This window comes from Grus americana, chromosome 3 (assembly GCF_028858705.1).
Source record: "Grus americana isolate bGruAme1 chromosome 3, bGruAme1.mat, whole genome shotgun sequence".
In the NCBI taxonomy this organism is placed as follows: Eukaryota; Metazoa; Chordata; class Aves; order Gruiformes; family Gruidae; genus Grus; species Grus americana.
In genome coordinates, this window is record NC_072854.1 from 89,718,420 (window position 1) to 89,737,938 (window position 19,519).

At 43.9% G+C, this 19,519-nt stretch overlaps 1 protein-coding gene across 5 annotated transcripts in view; it reads left to right on the forward strand.

The window, feature by feature from the left end:
* VIT (vitrin) overlaps positions 1–19,519 on the forward strand; it is a 55,405-nt gene that overhangs the window by 19,780 nt on the left and 16,106 nt on the right. For 3 of the 5 annotated variants that reach the window (XM_054820863.1, XM_054820862.1, XM_054820864.1), the window contains 8 exons: positions 819–952; positions 5,159–5,236; positions 8,080–8,160; positions 9,903–10,103; positions 10,748–10,798; positions 14,817–14,855; positions 14,961–15,017; positions 15,649–15,711. In XM_054820863.1, coding sequence (XP_054676838.1) covers positions 819–952; positions 5,159–5,236; positions 8,080–8,160; positions 9,903–10,103; positions 10,748–10,798; positions 14,817–14,855; positions 14,961–15,017; positions 15,649–15,711 — 704 coding nt within the window. The remainder of the gene's footprint in view (positions 1–818; positions 953–5,158; positions 5,237–8,079; positions 8,161–9,902; positions 10,104–10,747; positions 10,799–14,816; positions 14,856–14,960; positions 15,018–15,648; positions 15,712–19,519) is intronic. The other 2 variants (XM_054820865.1, XM_054820867.1) reach the window with 2 other exon arrangements.

Here is a 19,519-nt window from a genome sequence, read left to right on the forward strand (position 1 = left end):
CACCTCCTGGCTGCAGCTCTGGCTGCTCAGCCCCTCGCTGGGGAGATGACTGCCAGGTGACCGGCTTTCAAACAGCAAATTCTTCCTTCAAATACTAGTGCACAATGGAAATCGTTTGTCTCTGCTTGCAGAGCTTGTCCTGAAGGGAAGTTACAAAATACCAACGGCAACTGCAATTTCCCCCGTAAGTCAAATTCTGGCTGCCTGTACTGTTGCAGTGAGGGTTTCAGCTTGCAAGCTGGGTTTGGCTTTGTTAGCTTACATGTTGCATTTCCTCAGACAGTGAATTTCCTTTCCTTACAGTTATTTTACCAGCAGCTTCTTGCAGTCATCAGAGAAAGCTACAGGTCTAACATATTCTTCACCATTGTTTGCTGCCCGTTACTTGTTTTCCTGCACAGTGTCATTACTGAGAGTCCTACCACCCCTCTAGAGTCGTGGTCGCTTCACATGGTTGGCCCAAAAACTCCCAAGTACCTCTCCCTGTATCTTCAGTTGTTCAATCAAGCTTGCAGGAATTTTAACGAAGGCAGAGACTTGTTCTTGTGTGCAAGTAGGTCAACCTTAAACACAGGACCAGTAGATCAGTGGGAAGAGCAAACAGATCCCGACAGCACTTTGTAACAAACTGCTCTTCTCTGTCTGGAAGAAGCACAAATATTTCTTAGCAGCAAACTTAGCAGTAGATTCACAGCTGCACTATAGCTCCTAATTTAAAGGTAAAAGTTGAACACGTCATAGTTCTTGCACTGTCGAATGGTTTCTAAGTTTTTTTGGTGGAATTTTTCACCTTCAGATATCATGTTTTCCCCTTGCAGTGGTATAATCGACAATGCTGGTGGGAAGATCCTCGTCCAGAAAGTCGCTGGCCACTCAGGTTACCGTGGGACCTTCTCCAACGGGGTCCGGTCACTGTCGCTACCACGCTGGAGGGAGTCCTTCCTCGTGTCAGGTACCATGGTGGAGCGCCAGAACCGCCTGCCCTCCACGGCTGCTACCTGCTGCCCAACCAGTCGGGCAGCAACAGACAGAGGGGGAAGCAGCCTTCTCATTTTAAAGACCTGTTTAGTCACTGCAGGCCCACCCGACCTACCTTTAGCATGAATAATGCACTTGAGGCGGTTTTTATTCTGGGCTTCCTATACAGCCCGCAAAGAGCCACACACCCCACCAGCAGTGTGCTCGGTTCAGCCCAGCGCAGGTCTGAGCCCACTGCAGGAGGTGACAGGCAGTCTGGGTCGACGCTCTGAGGGCACCTAAATCCCTGCTATTGATGTGTAAAATCCAGGCCTCGGTACTGACGGGTAGGTCTTCGTATTGCTTTTGCTTTCCACCCCAGTCAGCAGAGCTGCTAAGGGAATAATGGGCCTTTTGGCCATTTGAAGCATCCTCAGTCTGCACCTGAGTTCACATCTTCTGAAGCAACTTCTGATTTCTGTCAACCCATCTCAAGCCACATGGAGCCACACTGTATTTATGCAAACCCTATATTAAGCAAGTCTCTTGGTGGATCCCAAGTATGTTATAAATTCTCCCCACCTCTGTTAGCCAAACAGCACTGATATCTACTCAGTGCTGGGAAATCCACCTTAATTTAATGATCGTTCTTCTTTCTCCCCATAGTACATACAGCAACTCACTTGCATTCACTGACAAAATTCACAGATTTTTTTTTTTTTGTAAATTAGATCCCCTTTACACCAGCTTCAGATTATATTAAACCTACCTGCACTCATCCTACCCATGTGAAAGGAGAGTCTAATTTACATTGCTTTATGTACAATTTCTAAATCTGATTTCTTGCTGCATCCATACAGTGGGTCAGTTCTTGCTGGTCCACACTTTTGAAGGTTTGGGATAGGTACAACCAACTGATGTTAAACTAGATCGTTCCTGGAAAAATCAACAGTTCAAGCAACTGAACAGCCACTAAAAATAAAGAAATGTTCTTTTCATATGAAAGCTTGTGGACAGCAAAGGAGGTCTCAGAAACTGACCAAAACAAACTGTTGTCTGGAGTTTGCATTAATATATTTGGATGCGCTTTTTACAGCATTCTGCCATGGGTACACCACATTATGAGAAGGATTTATTTTGGATGAGTAGGAATTTCCTGGAATAGCTGTTGCTGTTTTTTCCCAACAGACAGCACATTGTAATTCTGGTACATAAATGGGAAATAAGATTTCTATTTTACCTCAGCAGCTGTTCAGTTGTTATCCCAACTGAACTGTTATTTGATTTATAGTAACAAATCTTTATTCTTAATTAATGAGACACTATAAAAGAAGGTACAAGAGAAAGTTACAAGCACATGTAAGAGGAGATGACAGGTATGTGTAGGCATGATGAGATTTGTCCCTCATGCATTTAATTTTACGCATGCTGAGTGCTCTCACTGATATCAGTGGAACTACTTAGTTTACAAACTAGCTTAAGCATAAATCTAACAAATCATGTAACGTATCATATCCTATTTCATATATAAATAGGAAGAAAAGTCTTGCTATTCCTACTGAAAATGTGGAAATTTTAGAATTTTAGAGAGAAATTTAGGAGACTAAAACCCCAGGAAGGCTGTGCTATTCATCTGAGCAGCCTGAGGCTGAATGCAGACAGATCTCACTCTCAGAAAAGAGATCAGTTGAGGGTTTTTTTATACAATTATGAGTCATAAAAAGACAGAGCTGCATAGAGCATTCTCCAGTAAAAATACAAAGTCACCTAAGGCATTAATTTCAGGACAGCTTTGGACTTTGAACTGAGTCCCTTATTCTCCAGCCGAATTCCCTTTCAGTAGACCAGACCCATACGCTGTATGCAATACTGTACCCTGGAAATGTGCCAACAGTTTATTCCTAGTTAGGATATTGTCACCAAGAGTTTGTGATGTTTAAATTGTGAATGAGCATCCACACAAAAGAGCATAGACAAGGAATCCTAGGGGGACCCAGGCAATGAAGTGGTGTGATTTGGGGGTGGTGGGGGACGAGGTCTGCCCTCTGGGATTAAAGCAGCCAGCACACCGGGAGGTATGCAAATGCGCTGGTATTCACTTTCAAACACTGAAATGCCTTGGCACTCAGTTGAATGACTCCATTCAGTTTAGTGGGAGTTTTGCAGCTAGTGGGTTAAGAAAATAGAGTCCTAAACCTCCGGGTTTGCTAGTCACAAATAAGCATGAGAGGGTGAGCAGCCACCACCCCATAGCTTGTACTTCAACGGCCAGAAGTTGAGGTTTACAGCCCACATGTAAACCCATTTTTAAGTATGTTAAGCAAACTCCGACCTAGATGCAATGTTTTCCAGACAATGGAAAGGCATATTACCGTTGCTCCAGAGAGCAGGGCCGCATTCAGGTCAGGCCTCAGACCTACCTCTTGATCACATATGGAATGAAAGTTGCTGTTGATCAAAAACCCAAGAGTCCGGGACCTGCCAGCCCCCATGCCAGCTAGTTTATTTGCACAGCAGTGGGCTTCAGTTTTGCATTAGAAATCAGATTAGCACAGAAATAATATAAATTAAAATTAGATTATTACATTATTGCTGTATCTCGCTCATACCTGACAACTCTGCCTCAGTTGGGGATAAAGAATTTAGAAATCATCTGCAACCATATAACTTTTCTATCTTTTTACCAAATTGGCAGAAGAGCTCCCTAGTTCTGCTCGGCTCCTGATCCTGGTTTTGGCTCGGAGGGAACTGGAAGCGAAGACCTGCTGCCCTTCACTTAGGCCAGTTTCTGTGAGAGACCTGAGGGCAAGGAGGAAGCTCTTTCCAGCTTGTCCTTGCATGCTAACTTGCCAGCTCTGATCTTTGGCAGATCTGTGTTGACTTCAGTGGAGCTTCTCTCAGTTCTTACCACTGTAAATGAGAAATGGAATAGCTCCTTACATCATTGTCTCATTAGTATCTCAAACTAACTTTTTCATCTAGGGTTTTTTTTAATGACATCTGAAATTTCAGAAAGGAGTAAAACAAAGGAGAAAGAAATATGAAAAGGGACAAAGGACAGTGCCTCTCCAGCTCCATGGTCACCCTTGCACACAGAGGACCAGTTGCTCTGGCATATACCCTTCTTTGTTTGCCATCACAGGGGAAATAGCCCTTAGGTCCCAGAAATGGCTCCGTTTGTAGCAACTAATTCTGTTCAGTGCTGTCAGTCTCTGGATTAATCACCCAGGATGACAACTGGCATGCTTGCAGTGCCATATAAACCTTTAAAAAAAATCCACCAAAGGAATAAAGGAAAGCAAACCTAGCATGACCGTCATGACTCAGGTTTTGCAGGAGGTGGAGGTAGGTCTCACCTGAGGTGGTCCAGACACATGACACAGCACAGCTGCTTGAAGAGACAGTCACCAGGGTCCAGAAAGTCCTACATCCACCAACTCCTAGAGGCCAGAGCAGTCTTCTGTACCCAAGGCTCCTCTGCAACACTTTTCATTCAGCGATACATGGGAATATAAAAATTGCCCCCAAAACTGCATGGCCACATGTGCCAATAGAGATGGCGTGTGATGCCGCACTAAAAAGATTTGTGGTTCAAAGCTTAAGTGAGAAACGTACCTCATTGTTTTAAGACAGGACCCTCATTTTAGGTCTAAATATAGGTACCATATGTTCCCACACACAAGCACAGCCTGCTCTCACTGTTATTACTGCAAAAGACTGTTGCCAGAAATGGCACGTTACAAAAGTGAGGTTCAGAGAAGAATGCCATGTGCATGATGAAATGAATTCCACATCAAACATGCTTTCTAACTCAACTGCATAGCCAGGCACTGGAAAAGGCTGCCGAAGGAGGCTGTGGGTTTAAGTATGAGTTATACAGATGTCCTTCAGGAACAGTCCCCTTATGCTCAACATCATTTGAGACCAAAGGAATGAACTAACTGACCTCTTCAAATCCTTTGCAGGACCATGTTTTCATGCTTTCTATTGGTATTTTTAGTGGCATGTTTTTCAGAGTTTGCCATCAGATGAAAGACATCTTTACGAAAATGAGTTGGGTAGTAAAGAAGTGGGATCTGATTCTGAACACATATGTTAGATGGGAGTTTTGTTGCAAGAAAACTTAGAAATTTTTTTGTGATGATCTTTAATGATTTTTTGGGGGGTTTGGGGGGTTTGTTTGTTTGTTTGTTTTTTGTAGAGGGAAAGCCAAGAAAAGGTGTGACATATCCATCAACTCTTGAATATTCTTCTTCAAAAAGCACAGCTGTTAAATCAGGCAAGTAATTATGACTGACTCTCCCTTACATCCATTCACAACTCTCTGTTGTAGCTTCTCAGTTGCGTAATAGAAATGTATAATTATTCAGAGTTAGAAGTTAATGCATCCCTCAGTATCTCATCCAAATCCCTCATGGTTATTTTTTATGTTAAGCATATGGAAATTATCCCAGACAATTTCTATTTTTTGGTCATACCATGTTTCACGGACTTCCCAGGGAGTTTCCCCTTTGCTTTAAATCTGTTAGTGAGTATGATGGTGTACTGATTATATGAAAGCATTTGAGGTTCTACATATTGACCTTCTCCTAATGTTATTCATGTTAACTTTTAGGATATTCAGTGTTGAGAGTATAATAATAAATAATAATATAATACTATTGACACAAATGGCAATGCACTGCAGCTTTAGCTAAGGATGATGAGATAAAGAACTACTCTATATAACCATTTTAGTCAGCCTCCTACTCTGTAAGACTCAACACAGTTTAAATAATTTCGTTGTTTTCAGAGGTCTTTGATCAAGTCTCACACCAGGTGGTAGTTGATATTCAAGTGTATGTGAAATGCTTCTGTCACGAAATGACACTTGTTTGTGCTCCCTATAACAACTGTGCGATGTTCGGGCTCTTCCTTGGGGGTGTGACTGAAACAAAATGAATGTTTCAGACTACTAGACACTTCCCTAATGTGGCTCTTTTGCTGTTTGCTGAGCCTGAGCCTTCCTGAGCTTATCCTCTGTGAGCTGTGGTGCAACAAAATGTGCTGTATGTTCTCCATGATCTCAAATGCCTGTCAGTGGGTCCATCTATCCAAGGTCACACAGAGTTTACATGGAGTGCTGCTTTTCTCCTGCCCGTTATTGTTTGGTCCACAGAAGCAACGTACAGAGCTCTTTCCTCATCTTTAGGCTTTTACTTGCAAAAAGGCACATTTTCATGTGAGCGCTGTAGTCGTTCAGAATATTCATCACTCAAAGCCATGCCTTTAGTTTGCAATATGTTTGCTTTTACAATCAAACAGGTACAGATTTGTATCTGTGTCTTGACCAGGTACGCAGAAATTACTGACCCAAATATGCACTGCTAGAAGGGAGGCAGTACCTTAGAAATTTTGGCTTTTTCTAAGAAACAATCACTAACACCACATCTCGTCATTCCTAAATGTACCCACATGAAGGCTCAGCCCAAACGTCTCACACGACACCAGGGACAATCGCGGCCAGAGCTCAGCAGGCTGCAAGCAGTGACTTCTTCCAGTGCTAAAATCCACATTATGTGAGAATCAGTATAGGAATGGGGAGCATCATCAAGTCATGTCTCAGATGCAAACAAACTACCAGGAGACCGTTCCTGCAGCAAACCAAGGACGCAAGCAGTTTCTTTCACTTTGTTCTTGAATCAGTATGAATAAAAATGTTAGGATCCTAGCAACAAAGACTCTGCATTCACGCAAAGAAAGCCCAGGATGATCGAAGGAGCAAATAATAACTGTTAGATCAAACCCAGGGCTTGAGGACGCCACTGCCTTGCTTTGCTCAGCCCTGTCCCACAGTAGCCAAGAGGTCTGATGGTCACAATCCAACTTGCCCGAGCCTCGCTTGGCCCCGTCAGCCTTCCTTAGCCCTGCCGCCTCGGCCCAGGCATCGCAGCTGTACTCTGCTAGAAACAGCTTGTTCTTAAGATAAAAAAAATCTCTGTAATATGGTACCAGGGCCATCTTGTGATACAGAATTTCCTACTTCTTTCTTAATTTTAAAAAAGCTACCTTTTTCTTCTACTTTAAATTACAGAGACCACATTGTGCACTTGGATACTTAAACCCATTATCTGTAGGAGGTAAAGGCAGTCCTTTGAGAATTACACTCATTTGCTGCCAGATTAGCAAAAAATCCTGCTTCACACCCGATCAGCTGTCAGAGATGCAATTTTGGTCCTCGTCCCAGGGACGCTGGAGATTCATAGTGCCTGACATTTCTTTAAATGCTGCTGGTGGTTACAGTGCTTCCCAAATGCTGGGCAAAGCAAGAAAAACCTTCCCAAAATTGTAACTATTCACAGCTGGTAAAAACAATCAGAAGCTGTTGTTTTAAACAATAATACAAATTTTTAGGAAACCATTAACCCTGAAGCAATTTCTCAAATAGGTCAATGCTGCCAAAATAGCTAGAGAAGAAAAAAATATGGAAGATCAAAATCCTCCAGTACTCAGTCAGACATAAAAGCAGAGCCAGGTTCTTTTGCAGGATAGCAGTAAATGAACTGTAATAAATGTTCCAAGTACTTTGATGACTTTGGATCTTAGAAGAAAAAAAGGACCAAAAAAATCTCCCTTTTACTTCTATGCCAGGCTTTCAGGATTTGGCCCCAAGATGATCTGACAATGTCAGGCAACAAAGAACTACATCTGAACGTGAATTAGTGACTGAAATATTGTATGTTAGCTGGTATTCCCCAAACACCCTACACACACTCTGACCCTGATTCTCAGGACATGCTGCTACTCAGAGGAAAAATCAACAATATGATGCATTAGTTTGATGAGTATTATGGTAAAAACCCATATTTATTGCTCACTTCAGAAATTCTATTGACATTGGCAGGAGCTTTTGGGCAGTAAAAATGTCTAAATTTGGCACCAAAAATATGGGGTGACTACTCCCTAGAGGCACCCAGCCATCACTTTTTCTTTCCTGGTGAGAAAGTTCTGATTAAGCTGAGTGACCTACCTAAAGACAGGTGATGGGATGCCTTCATTTGAGGACTGATAATCTCTAAATAGGAGACTTAAAATTCTTTTCTTCTAGAGCTGCATTTCCTAATGTGTTTAATTTTGCTTCAGAGCCTAAAAAGCCAGAGCAAGACCTAAAAGCTACGAAGAGAGCAGATCCCCCTAACGCATCAGAAAAAACATCGGAACAAGGTATGGGTTGGGGATCTTGCTGCTCTTTTACAGTGTTCCTCCCAGTCTAAACTGCCTGCAGATGCTTATAGGAAGCAGTTTGACACTGGTAACACGTACAGCTTTACCCCCCGCCCCCAACTAGCCTCCTCTCTACAGCCTCTTTCCTACCGAACCAACCCCATTACGTGAGGGCCTGTGATGGTGCGTGAAGGGCATGTGACAACTCAGAGAAGAGAGGGCACCCTCTCAGTTTAATTTCTGCCTGTGTTTTGGGTGAGTTCAGGCATGACGAACTTCAAAAGCCTGCGCTGAGGCTCTCGGAAATTTGCTATGCAGGGCATCTGCCCTGCAAACCCTTTGAAGATGCTGTGAGGGAGATGGGCACCCCTCCTCTTGTGTTAAAGGCTCCACCAGAAACCTAACCAATATGCACCAAGGCAACATCTTTTCTCTGCTCTTACTATGCTGCTTCCTTGGGTTTTCTGCTAATACTCTTAGCTCCCAGCTTCCTTGCTCCTTGCAGCCTGGGGTACAAAGCCAGCTGACATGCCTGCTCCCTGCAGCACCAGGTCGGAGAGGAAGAATCACCGTGCCCTCTGCCTTCTTTCTTTTGACGCAGCAGCACGGAGCAGGGCACCGTTCAGCCCAAAGAGAACCATTCATACTGATTTTTTCAGCTGAGTTGTTTTGTTTGTCTTCTGAGCTCTCTTTCAGCATTATCCCATTAAAACTGCCTGAGATCTGAGTTTTTCACTGGCTAGCATTAGGTGGTAATTAATCCACCAGACAGTTTCACGAGGATGGTTTCCAAAAGAAGAACATCCAGCAATAAAATACAAGCTTGTGCTGTGCAGCAATGAATAGACTGCACACCATTCCCCTTCAGTGTACACAGTCTGTCAGGCCATCCCCAGGGCTATGGGCAGGGAGAGAAACAGGACTGAGGTGAACATGAATATATTTTAGGGCAGGTTTTTATAGGTATATGGAGAAGATAACGGTGAAGGCTCTTTTTCAAGACAATGACTTGAAAGAGCTGTAAGTATGTTAACAATTTTGTATAAGGATATTTAGGATGCAAATTTTGCAACTAGAATTGTCACTGTTCTCACAACAGATGATACATTTTAAAAGTAGTAGCAACTGTGAGATGAGTCGAAGTTAGATGAAATTGGCACCTCCCAGGTGGTAGGCTCCCTGGCTCCCCTCACCTGAAGCCCTAACACTTCTTGCTCCAGCTCTGACACCATCTCCTGAAAGTTGTCTTTCTGCCAAAAGCATTTCAGTGCTGTGGTGGGCAATGCGTATTTTATTCTGGTCTGTGACTCAGAATGGCCATCTTTTATTTCCAGATGTCAGTTGATTTCCATTTATATGGACTTTCTAACGGCTTAATTACATTGAGAAAAGATGATGGCAAACTGGAAACTGCAACTGGCTGGTTGAACCATTTCACAGGTCTGAGACCTCTGTCAGGTTGATAGGTGTTCCTGCCCAAAGCAGAGAAAGTGTAGGGGAAACCCTAAGGCTATGACAGGCTGTCGTCAGCCCCCTCTGGAGAGCGGTGTGATACTGTGTCACACAGACACGTGTGCTACACATCCACACAGCAAAAGGCACTAACGGCTCCAAAGATGAGGATGATTGTAGACATCCTGAAGAGAACGCCAGTGTCTGGATCACCTTAAAGAGTGAGCACTATTCATGCTTCCCTGCATGTCACACATCCAGCCGCAGTGATCATGTCAATGTTCCTACAGGGGACATAGTCCACAAAGAGTATCAGACTTCCCCAGTGCCGACACCAGCTACACAAATGGCCACCACAACCCCAACACCAACAACCACGACGACAGATCCTTCCACCACGACACCAAAGCCAACCACAACACCTGCAACAACCAGAACCCCAACAGCTGCAGCCAAGACTCGACCGGACCTGCATAGGGTCAGAGATATAGGTCAGTAGCATGGATGTTTGAATTGCTTTCCTCCTGACCTACAGCTTTCCTAAAACAAGACATGCAGCTGAATACACCATGATTTAGTGGTTCATGAATTCAGTAATTCAATGTAGAAATATTAGGAATGGATAAAAAAATTAATTCCAGCAGATGGGCTGGAGTTAGAATTGTGCCTTTGAGATACATACAAAAGTAGTGTGTCTCACAGAAACACAAATGTGTGTAGATTCTCTGAGATGAGGGTTCATTTGCAGTAAATTTATGGCTAGTGTTTACCTTTACATATAATATACTGTCATATAAAGTGATTCATGTGGGAGCAAGCTCTCCATTCCCAAATGCTGTCATGATTTTCAGGTATAGGAGTCAACAAATAGTTCTTCAATTCACATGTCTGGACTGAGAATTCCATAAATAGATCAAGACTCATTTAAGTATTAATTTTGTGATAACTTTCAATAAGTTAAAGTTGTAATACATTTTTTGTAACAGCTTTTGGATTTTAAAACACTGTGAAGGAATTATCATATGATTTTTGCACAACTGGTTTTCCCTAATCTTTCCTTCTCCATCTATTCTTATTCATTAACATTGGGGTTTTTTTGGTTAAATAGCTGAAAATTAAAATATCTTATTTTTAGGTTCTAGCAGTGTCCACCCAGCATACTCATCTGTGGTAGCTGCAGCATCAAGTAAGTATGGTGAAGAAGTATGTGCCACAAGGCATGCAGTACAGTGTATTTTAAGGCAGCAATGATTCAATAACCTTTCAAGCCTCAGCAAACTCAATGACTGAATCCAAGTCTGAATTTAAACTGAAAAACAGATGCTTGGCCTGAATGTCAGAGATGCTGATCATCCACAGCTCTGGGGAAGCCTTTCTAGTGAATATCTGCACTGTTCAGCCTTGACAAATGCTGGGGTTTGCAACACTTGAAACAAAGCTTGTGCTGTTTTAATTGTATTTTCCTACTGCTTTGTTCTGTCTTACTTTCTCAAAGGGAGACGCGATTGAGTTGTAAGATGCAGAGGGCTGCATAGCCATCTAAACTTAGGGCTGAGAGCTCTGAAATGCTGACATACGTTAAACCAATGCTCTTTCAAAAACCTCAGGCTGTGGTTCGGAGCCTGGCATAAGTGTGATGTTATTCCTGGCGTGCCACTCGTGTTATTGACAGCAGAGTGGTGGCTGCTCAGAGCTCTGCATCTCAATCCAGAAGCCGGCTCCCATTCCAGCCCACAGCCCGCAATGCAAGTATATAGAGGTGTTTTCCCATACAATGTGTATTGCTCAGCTGTGCGGTCAAGTAAAGGAGAATATTTTCAACTGTTTGCAAGTTTCTGAGCATGGGGATATGATTGCTTTTGAATGAAGAGAGTCCTGGGCCATCATTAGGTTTTACGCTCTGTCGCTATTTCCGAGTGCCTTGAGCTCAGCTTTGCTCTCACATACATAACTGCAGCCGTCCCTGCTGCCAAGTAATTCAGAGCCAAGCATGTGGCAGGCCAGGTATCTTTCGGGCAATTCAGGTCTTGAGGGAAAGCATCATTAAGTCAAACTTAGCTGCCAGCCCAGAATAAGGGCAGGGGCTGGAGGGGTTAATCTTGCCGAGTCAAATGTGCAGGTATGCTTACAGAAGAATTTACAGGAGCGCCAACACAATTAAAAGGGGTTTAAATTCAGTGGGAATCTGCATTCAGTACCTAATGTGCCTGCTTGTTGCTCTCTTTTCTATGTCCTATTGCCGCAGGCTGAGCACTGAAGAGGCCATTATTGTCTTTACTAGCAATTAGGAAACCTGTCTGAGGTTCCCCAGGCAGTGAGAGATGCATGTTGAGGGTAAAGGTCTGGCAACGCTGAAGTCAGTGGGAAGGTTGTATTTGCCTTTAATAAGGCCAAACTTTTAGTCAAAAAATAAAAAAACCCCAAATAAACCCAAAAGTAAAAAAGCACTCACTTTTTCAAGTCTTTCAATGGTGACTTCATTGCAATTTGGATCCATATTTCTTGATAATTTTCTTTAGTGAAGGTCTAAACATAAATTAACTCCCAAAAGATTAAAGTGATCAGACTTCAAGACAGGTTATTGTGAATTGGAGGAGTGGTGGAGACTTACTTCTGATTTCACAGACTTCATTTCTAGAACCATATCCAGCATATCTCTACTCAGTATCTGGCTTCCTGAATTCTCCTGATCGCCTCTTGATTCTAAAAGAAAACTGGCTAAAAAAAAATTACGAAAAGTACAAATACAGTTTTGAAGCGATGACCATACATAAAGCAGTTTGTATCAGTTTTCTCTGTCTGAGGAGCCTTTAGGACTCACTCCTATTATTCAGGCCAGAGTTTCTGATGATGCCACTGGCCTCAACCAGTTTGGCTTGACTGGACAGAATCAAATGTTCTCCTGTCCATCTTGGCTTCCAGGGACTCACAGATCTACCTCTCAGAGGGCATTGGTAGTTTGCCTGCAAAAGACACCTCAGAAGTAAATAGCCTTGAAATAGAGCACAGTCGGAATGAGCACGGCTGTGGCTGCTGTTAGCTCCAGCATTTCCATTTCCAGCCACTGGTACTGGCAAAAGTTCACAGGGGCAAAAGAAAAGTAGGACTTGCAGAGGAGAGCATTAGAGCAGGGGCAAAACTCCTCTGCTCTAGCTCTTGCTGTTCTTTCCCCTTTGTCTTCTGTTTGTCAAAGATACAGAAACAGGAGAAATATCTGAGACTGCTCCATTGCAGGACCCCTACTTTAAAGACTTGATGTGGCAAAACTGCTAAATTAAAAACCACTGATGCATGACATTGATAGCTTATTCCTATCAGCCCTACTAGCAAGCGCAGCACTTCGCCAATGCAGTATGCGGTACAGGCCGATCGTGAGGGGAAGGCAGCAATGGCAGCGGGCTTTGAAAGCAGATACAAACTTTATCCTGCTCTGGGCACAACTTTCAGTTCAGCCACGCTCTGGTACAATGACGGCTTCTGCCTCTTTCCAACAGCAGTTAGCCAAGCACACTCCAAGGGCCGCGAACTCCCTTGCTCTCTCCCATCCTAGCTCTTCGAGCAATCCTTTCTTGCACAGCTGCTTGGACCCTAGATGAGGATTGGGAATAAATACAGTGCATCTATAAACACTGCAATCATAAGCCATGTCATGATCCTCGGTGCCACGCTGAGGCACTGAGCTGCAACGAAGCATCAGGCAGCGAGTGCCTGGGCATCCTCGGGCAAGGCGCTGCCCTGCACTTTGTGCCCAGCTTGGTTCAATGGTTGCATCTCATTAAAAAAGTGGCATAAAATACTTCTGATACTGAGCTAATCTCTCTCTCACCCTCTTGTATTCTGTTTCTACTGACCTTGTAAAGAGTGTTACATACACATTCGGGCTCGGTTGTGGCAAACCCAAAACAAGGTGAGCTGTCAGGCTCAGAGTTAATTTTCTTCCACCTCTTCGGCATGTACCGATCTCCCGCGTGGAAAGCACGCCCTGCACAACCCCAGGCAACACTGCTGCACAGACAGACTTTTCCCTCCACAGCCTGAAAACTCAGCCTGGGCTAGCTGTGGTCCATCTGGAGCCAGAGCTACAAGCTTACAGAGATTAAAAGCCTTGCCAGTTTTGGCAGATGAGCTTGTTATTTCCTTAAACAGGATCTCTTTGGCGTCTGGAGTTTACAAGGTCTCTCAGGACAGCTCCAAAAATCCCATCAAAGGGCTTCCAGTGGCCTGTAAAGGTTTGAGTTTGGGTCAAACACAAACTATTTGCTGTCGCCTAATTTTGCAATATCAAGTTCCCAAGGAGCAGCAATTCCTGTTTTCTGAGACAACCATTCAAAATGGTCTCATTTATGATAACTTATTGATAAAAATATCTCACAGGCCCCTGTCCAGTGTTCACAGGAGCCAGCTAGAACATTCCCACTGATTTCACCAGGCTTTGGAATTAATCTTTCTGGGAAAATGAATGAATAAAGGCTTGTTAAAGGATAAGTTTGTTAACAAGCTTCTTAAGAATAATTAACGAAATAAAGGCATGATTAAAGATGTGGTTTTCATCTGCAAATGCTTTGAGCCTTTAGTATTTTTGAACAATGGGAATTTAATAACCCAATCACCTTAAAAAAAGCCTTTTGTGTAGACAGTGGTGAAGACATTTCAGGCACATGAGTTCTTTCACATTATTTTTGCTATTGTCTCATTATTTACAGTCTGCCCACTTGCTTGTATCCACTCACTCTCTGCAAAAAGGGTAGTATCTGGTCTAGGGAGTTGGTTTGGGGCTTTTCTTAACCTTCCTCACACAACCAGCACAACTGGATAGTACTGAAATAGAAATAAATATAGATAAACAGTGTGAGTGAGAGAAGGAAAGTTATAAGGGAAAGCAAATCGCAGCATTAACTACAAATCTTTTAAATGCAGACCAGAGACTTGTACAAGTAATACTCATAACTGAAGGGGTACACGTAATATTCATAAGTGAATTGGAATGTTAACTAGGTGAATCTGCATGACAGAGCAAGGCAATCCTTTTTTAAGCAGGCTCAAAATATATAGATAACACCTGAGAAAGTATATTAATGAAAATTCTCTACATATGAACCATTAACTGACAGCTATAAAATGAGACTCAGTGAAAAAGACAGGTAGCAGTATTCCTGAACCAAACATGGTATAAATCACACTTTTCCATTTTGATGTCTACTTAGGACAGGTTCAGGCTGCACAAGGAAGAGGACAGAATACAGGTATGTCTTTCCTAGATTAATAATAATTAGTAGATTTGTATTGCTAAAATACTAGAAAACCTTGTGCTTAAGTTCTACGTACTAACCAATATAATATTTCCAAAGCATTCAGGGGCACTTTCACCTCTGCAAGTAACAGGAATATTTTACGACCCAATACAGGTAAAGGCATTACATTCCTTTCTCTAATTCCTCCCTGTAGCTAGTTCCACCACTCACATCTAAGTCACGCAGTAATGCACTGGTTTTCAGTCCTAACCATGTTCATACCAGGATGTGCTGAGCGCAGATATCACACTGGTTATTGCGTGACAATAGCATAACTTTTAGGAAGGAAATGAAACAGGAATAATTAAACTTAGAACTGTTCGCAAAACAGGATTCTAAAATCATTTATAAAGGTCTTTTATAACATTTGCTGTTGCAAAATGAGAGGGGAACTTTGTGTCTGTGTAAGTTTAGGGGACAAAGGCCTGACCCTGAAAGGAGACACATGTTTTCAGTTTCCAGGCCCTGAGCATGATCAGCACCTCAGGACCCACCACCAGTTGTTCCAGTGCACCAGCGAATAGCTGCACTGTGCAGCACCTACTAACATTTAAACTCTTCTGGTTTTGCCACCTCTTTCAGCTTTTAAATTCTTTTTCTTAAATCCATAGCTTCCATCTTCCTTTTCCATTTGGTTTGAAAATGTGCAGAAAGACAGTTCAGGGCCACCACACCCCTTGCTATTGTGCTTCCCTCTCCTCACCCGCTGGCATCTAACCTCTCGCCTCTTTGCTGAATCACGCAGGTATTCAGCGCCAAGAGCCTGTTGCCACCTTCCGGAGGACTGCCAGCTCTCCAGCCCACCTGGGTGAGCAAGATTGCTAGCAGCAAATTTTCTGCTCTCTTTCATAGTTTTAGCAACCCACAATCAGCCCTCAAGCAGTACTGCAGATCATTTCCGTGTGTCCTGGAGGAGGACCAGGGCAAGCCTCATGCACTGAATACCAACTAGCAGCTTCCTGAATGCGAAAGGCAAAGGACAGCTCGGTCACTGGTGAGCTGTTGTTTCAGACCGTGGGAATCAACATCTACTGCAGTGTTTGCAATTTTCCTTATTTGTTAGTCAAAACGAGAAACAAAAAACCAGGCTCTGTGCAGCCTATCAGGTCTGTGATGGAGCTAAATCTTCTGTTCCTGTTGTTCCCAGGAGCCTCCAGGCTGACTGCAACCATAAAGGTTGCCTTTAATACTGAGGGTACAAACATCACCTGTACTTTCCTTCTTCGCTGGCTGTGCAATTCATCATCCTTCACCAGCAAGCAGCCTCATCAGCAGGCGCTCTGCAAGGCCACCAACAACTTCCCAGGGCTCCAGAGTGCTCAGTGCGCATACAAACACTAACTCTCCCTTGATGGGACAGCAAAGTTTCTCAGAGACAGATTTGTCCAGGAGAAGCCAGAGCGGGGGGGTGGACGGGACCCAGGGTGGCAGCAAGGCAGGCAAGGCTGCCCCTCACCAACGAGGGCCGCAGACCCACAGAGCCCCAACAAGAAGAGCAGAGCGGGGCCGGTGGTGGTACCAAGGGCCAGCCAACAGCCCAGGCTGCTGGACAAGTCCCCAGCAATGAGGCAGGACACCAGACCAGCAAGGCAAGGTGAGGATCAGGATAGCAAGGTACAAGACTAGGCACAGGTACGAGGAACAAAGGCGAGGATGTGGGCTTACATATTGTCCCCAAGCAGCGTGGGTGGAGGCCCCCATGGATGCTTCCCACAGCCCTTGCTCACAGCTCCACCATTGCGCCCAAGTCTGGGCCAAGGCAACAGAGCTGTGCTGCAACAGAGCTGACCTCTAGCATGGCCAACCAGAGCCCCTGGGAGGGAGAGACGGCAGCACGTGAGGGTGCCCTTGGGGTACTGAGGGCTTTGGTGAGAGCTGGGAAGCACAGGAGGAGCATTGCAACAGGAGAGAGTAAAGTGGTTGTTGACATTGAAGTCAGAGGACGTTATTACACAGTAGGACTTTCTGGAAAACACTGGCCAAGTAAGTTTACCAGCAATCTCCTCATCAAAATGACAATTTGTAGTTGACCTAGTTGCAGCATATTTAAAATGGATACACGTCTCCTCCTCCTAAGATTTACTCTCTTCCCTCACTTTTCTACCTCTCCTCCTCGTTTCAGTCTCCTTCTCTTCTTTCTGGTTTCCATCTGCATTTGTCTTCTTCATATTTTTTGGCTATACCAATGTTGCAGCCATTTCTTTTTTTCTACTCTCACATTTTTTGTGCTCCCTCAATTCCCGTTCCCTTGCCAAAATGCAGTCCCCACTTTTAGAGGGGAGACAGGGGGGCAATATTTTCCTGGACTGAACATCAGAGCAAATATGTTGCCTATAAACATGCCGGTCATGGCAATGTACTAATTACGTGACACCACATATAGGGTGGGGATAACCTGGTGTGGCAGACCTGCCTTCCTGGCAGGGCTGAAATGGGAAGAGCCCTAACATCCGGACCACAGGATGTGCTGGTTAATCCTCAGGCTAGCTGAATCTTTACGAGAAGTAGGGGAACATAGTGCTGAGTCTTGTTTAAATCAAAGTCAGAGTTTGACCCCACCTAATTGCTTAAGGCACCCTGAGGTCCCTCCAAAGGTGATTACAAAACACAGATTTCCCATCATGAATGATTCTGTTTTCTTCATCACAGAACAAGAAGGAAAAAACTCACATACTTGCCATATTCCCAATGAGTTCTGATCTTTTTTTCAGCCCAGGTTTTGGCAGCTCAGCTGTGTTGCTTCCAAGCAGCCAATTTTTCTAACGATCAAAGGGAAATTCCTGAACAAGTCCTTGCTTTCTTGGAAAGGAGAGTTGTTTTTCTTGATCCTACCAAGCGCACGCATGCTGCTCTGCAAACAACAGCGATCAGTTCTGCGGGTTTGGCCAGGCTGTCGAGGAACTTCCTCTCATCGGCTCAGGTTAGCAAAAGGGTGTGCTGAGAAACACCCGCCCCAACACACCAGAACATCCCAACTCTTCCAAGTTCTAGACAATGCACATTAAGTCTCTTGAAGTCCCACACTCAGCCCAGAATTTTTTTCAGACAATTATGCTGAAGAGTTGTAGTGGTGGTATTTTTTAATTTTTTTTAAGGACTAGTCATGGAGTATTTTCAAAAGTCATCCTTGATTTTTATGAGCATCATCAAATGAGAAAAAAAAATGTTAACTACTTATAAGAATAATCATTTCCCTTTCAGATACACATTTCATTGAGAGCTTTCTTCCTTATGGGTCTGGGACTACATGCAAGAAATAGAGCTTCTGCCTGGATTTAGGGGTCACTCAGCTGAATATTCTGCATATTTGCAGTCAGCTACCCAAAGTCCTTGGCACTTATCTATACTGCTTTTCTTCATTAGGAGGGAAAACACAGGGGCTTTCTGACCGCAGAAAGTTTTAAAAGGGTGTGAGCCATAAGAAGACTGCTCAAAGAAGCAATAGACAGGTCTCACCCATAAGGATTTGGACAGATGAGAGCACCTGCAGTCATCTGAGTTGAAGTAGTTCTTGAGAACAGTGAATCTAGAAAAATTTCACATTGCTCCTGCTGACAAAAAAAAAGTCTTTTCCTTTTTCAGCATCTGTCTGTCTTTTTTGAGCTTAAACACTGAGAGAAGTTAGAGAAGCCTGTGCTCTGAGGATAGTCCCTGGCAACGAGCTGGCAGCAGAAGCAAACCTGTGATACACGGGCCAGGCATGTTCCATTGCTCTGCATCCTTCAGCTCACACCCCTACTTAGGAAGAAGAGAAAAGATGGGCAGATCTTCGCACAGCTCCTCGGCTGGTTCATGTGCCATGCAGTTCCTACCACTTTAAGCACATTTTCCACTGCAACTCGCTCAGCAGCGTATTTGTACAGAAGATTCATGAAGCGCGAGGTCTTCTTCATGATTTGCTCTTTGGTTGGGTTTTTTCAGCTGATCAGGCTGAAAAGTAGCTTCATACGAATCTTTTCACAGTCACTGGATGCTTCTCTGCCCTGGGAGGGTTAAGCACACCTTTTGAGATTATCTACTCACAAGCTGGTTTCACTGAAATCTGTTGTTCTTCTCAGTGACAGCATTCAGAAGACATGTCGGCCACTCTGATAACAAATGAGCACCAGCTCAGCTCTTCTCTATGGATAGGGTCCTCCTGCTCTGCAACCAGCACCCCTAGCTCCAGTCGCTGCTGTTTCCTCATGAGTCTGCTGAGGGATGTACAAAATTCTGGCAAATGACCCTTCCCAGGTGGATGATAAACTAGGAATATTCCTCCTGTCTTTCCTCCTGTTTCCTTCCCCGTAACCCAGGCCTGCCCTTCCTTCACCCTAATTGTCCTTCTAAGCAAAATCACAGCAAAACATCTGTGTGTACCATGACTGACTTCTTAGCCCTTCTCAGTTTTTAGATTCTTCATAGGGTCTCTAAGTAGCGCTCAGCATAAGGAGGGAAAGGGGTCTGGAAAAATCAGCTTAGCAATGAAACAAGACAGGGTTCCTCCTACCCTAAAGCAGACCACACATCTTGTTCAGCAATCTCTCATGCACAGGTCTCCCTCCCAAAAAGAAGCTAATAGCTCCTCACTGGGCCAGCAGCCTAAGGACAATGTCAGTGCTCTCACTAGGCTGGAG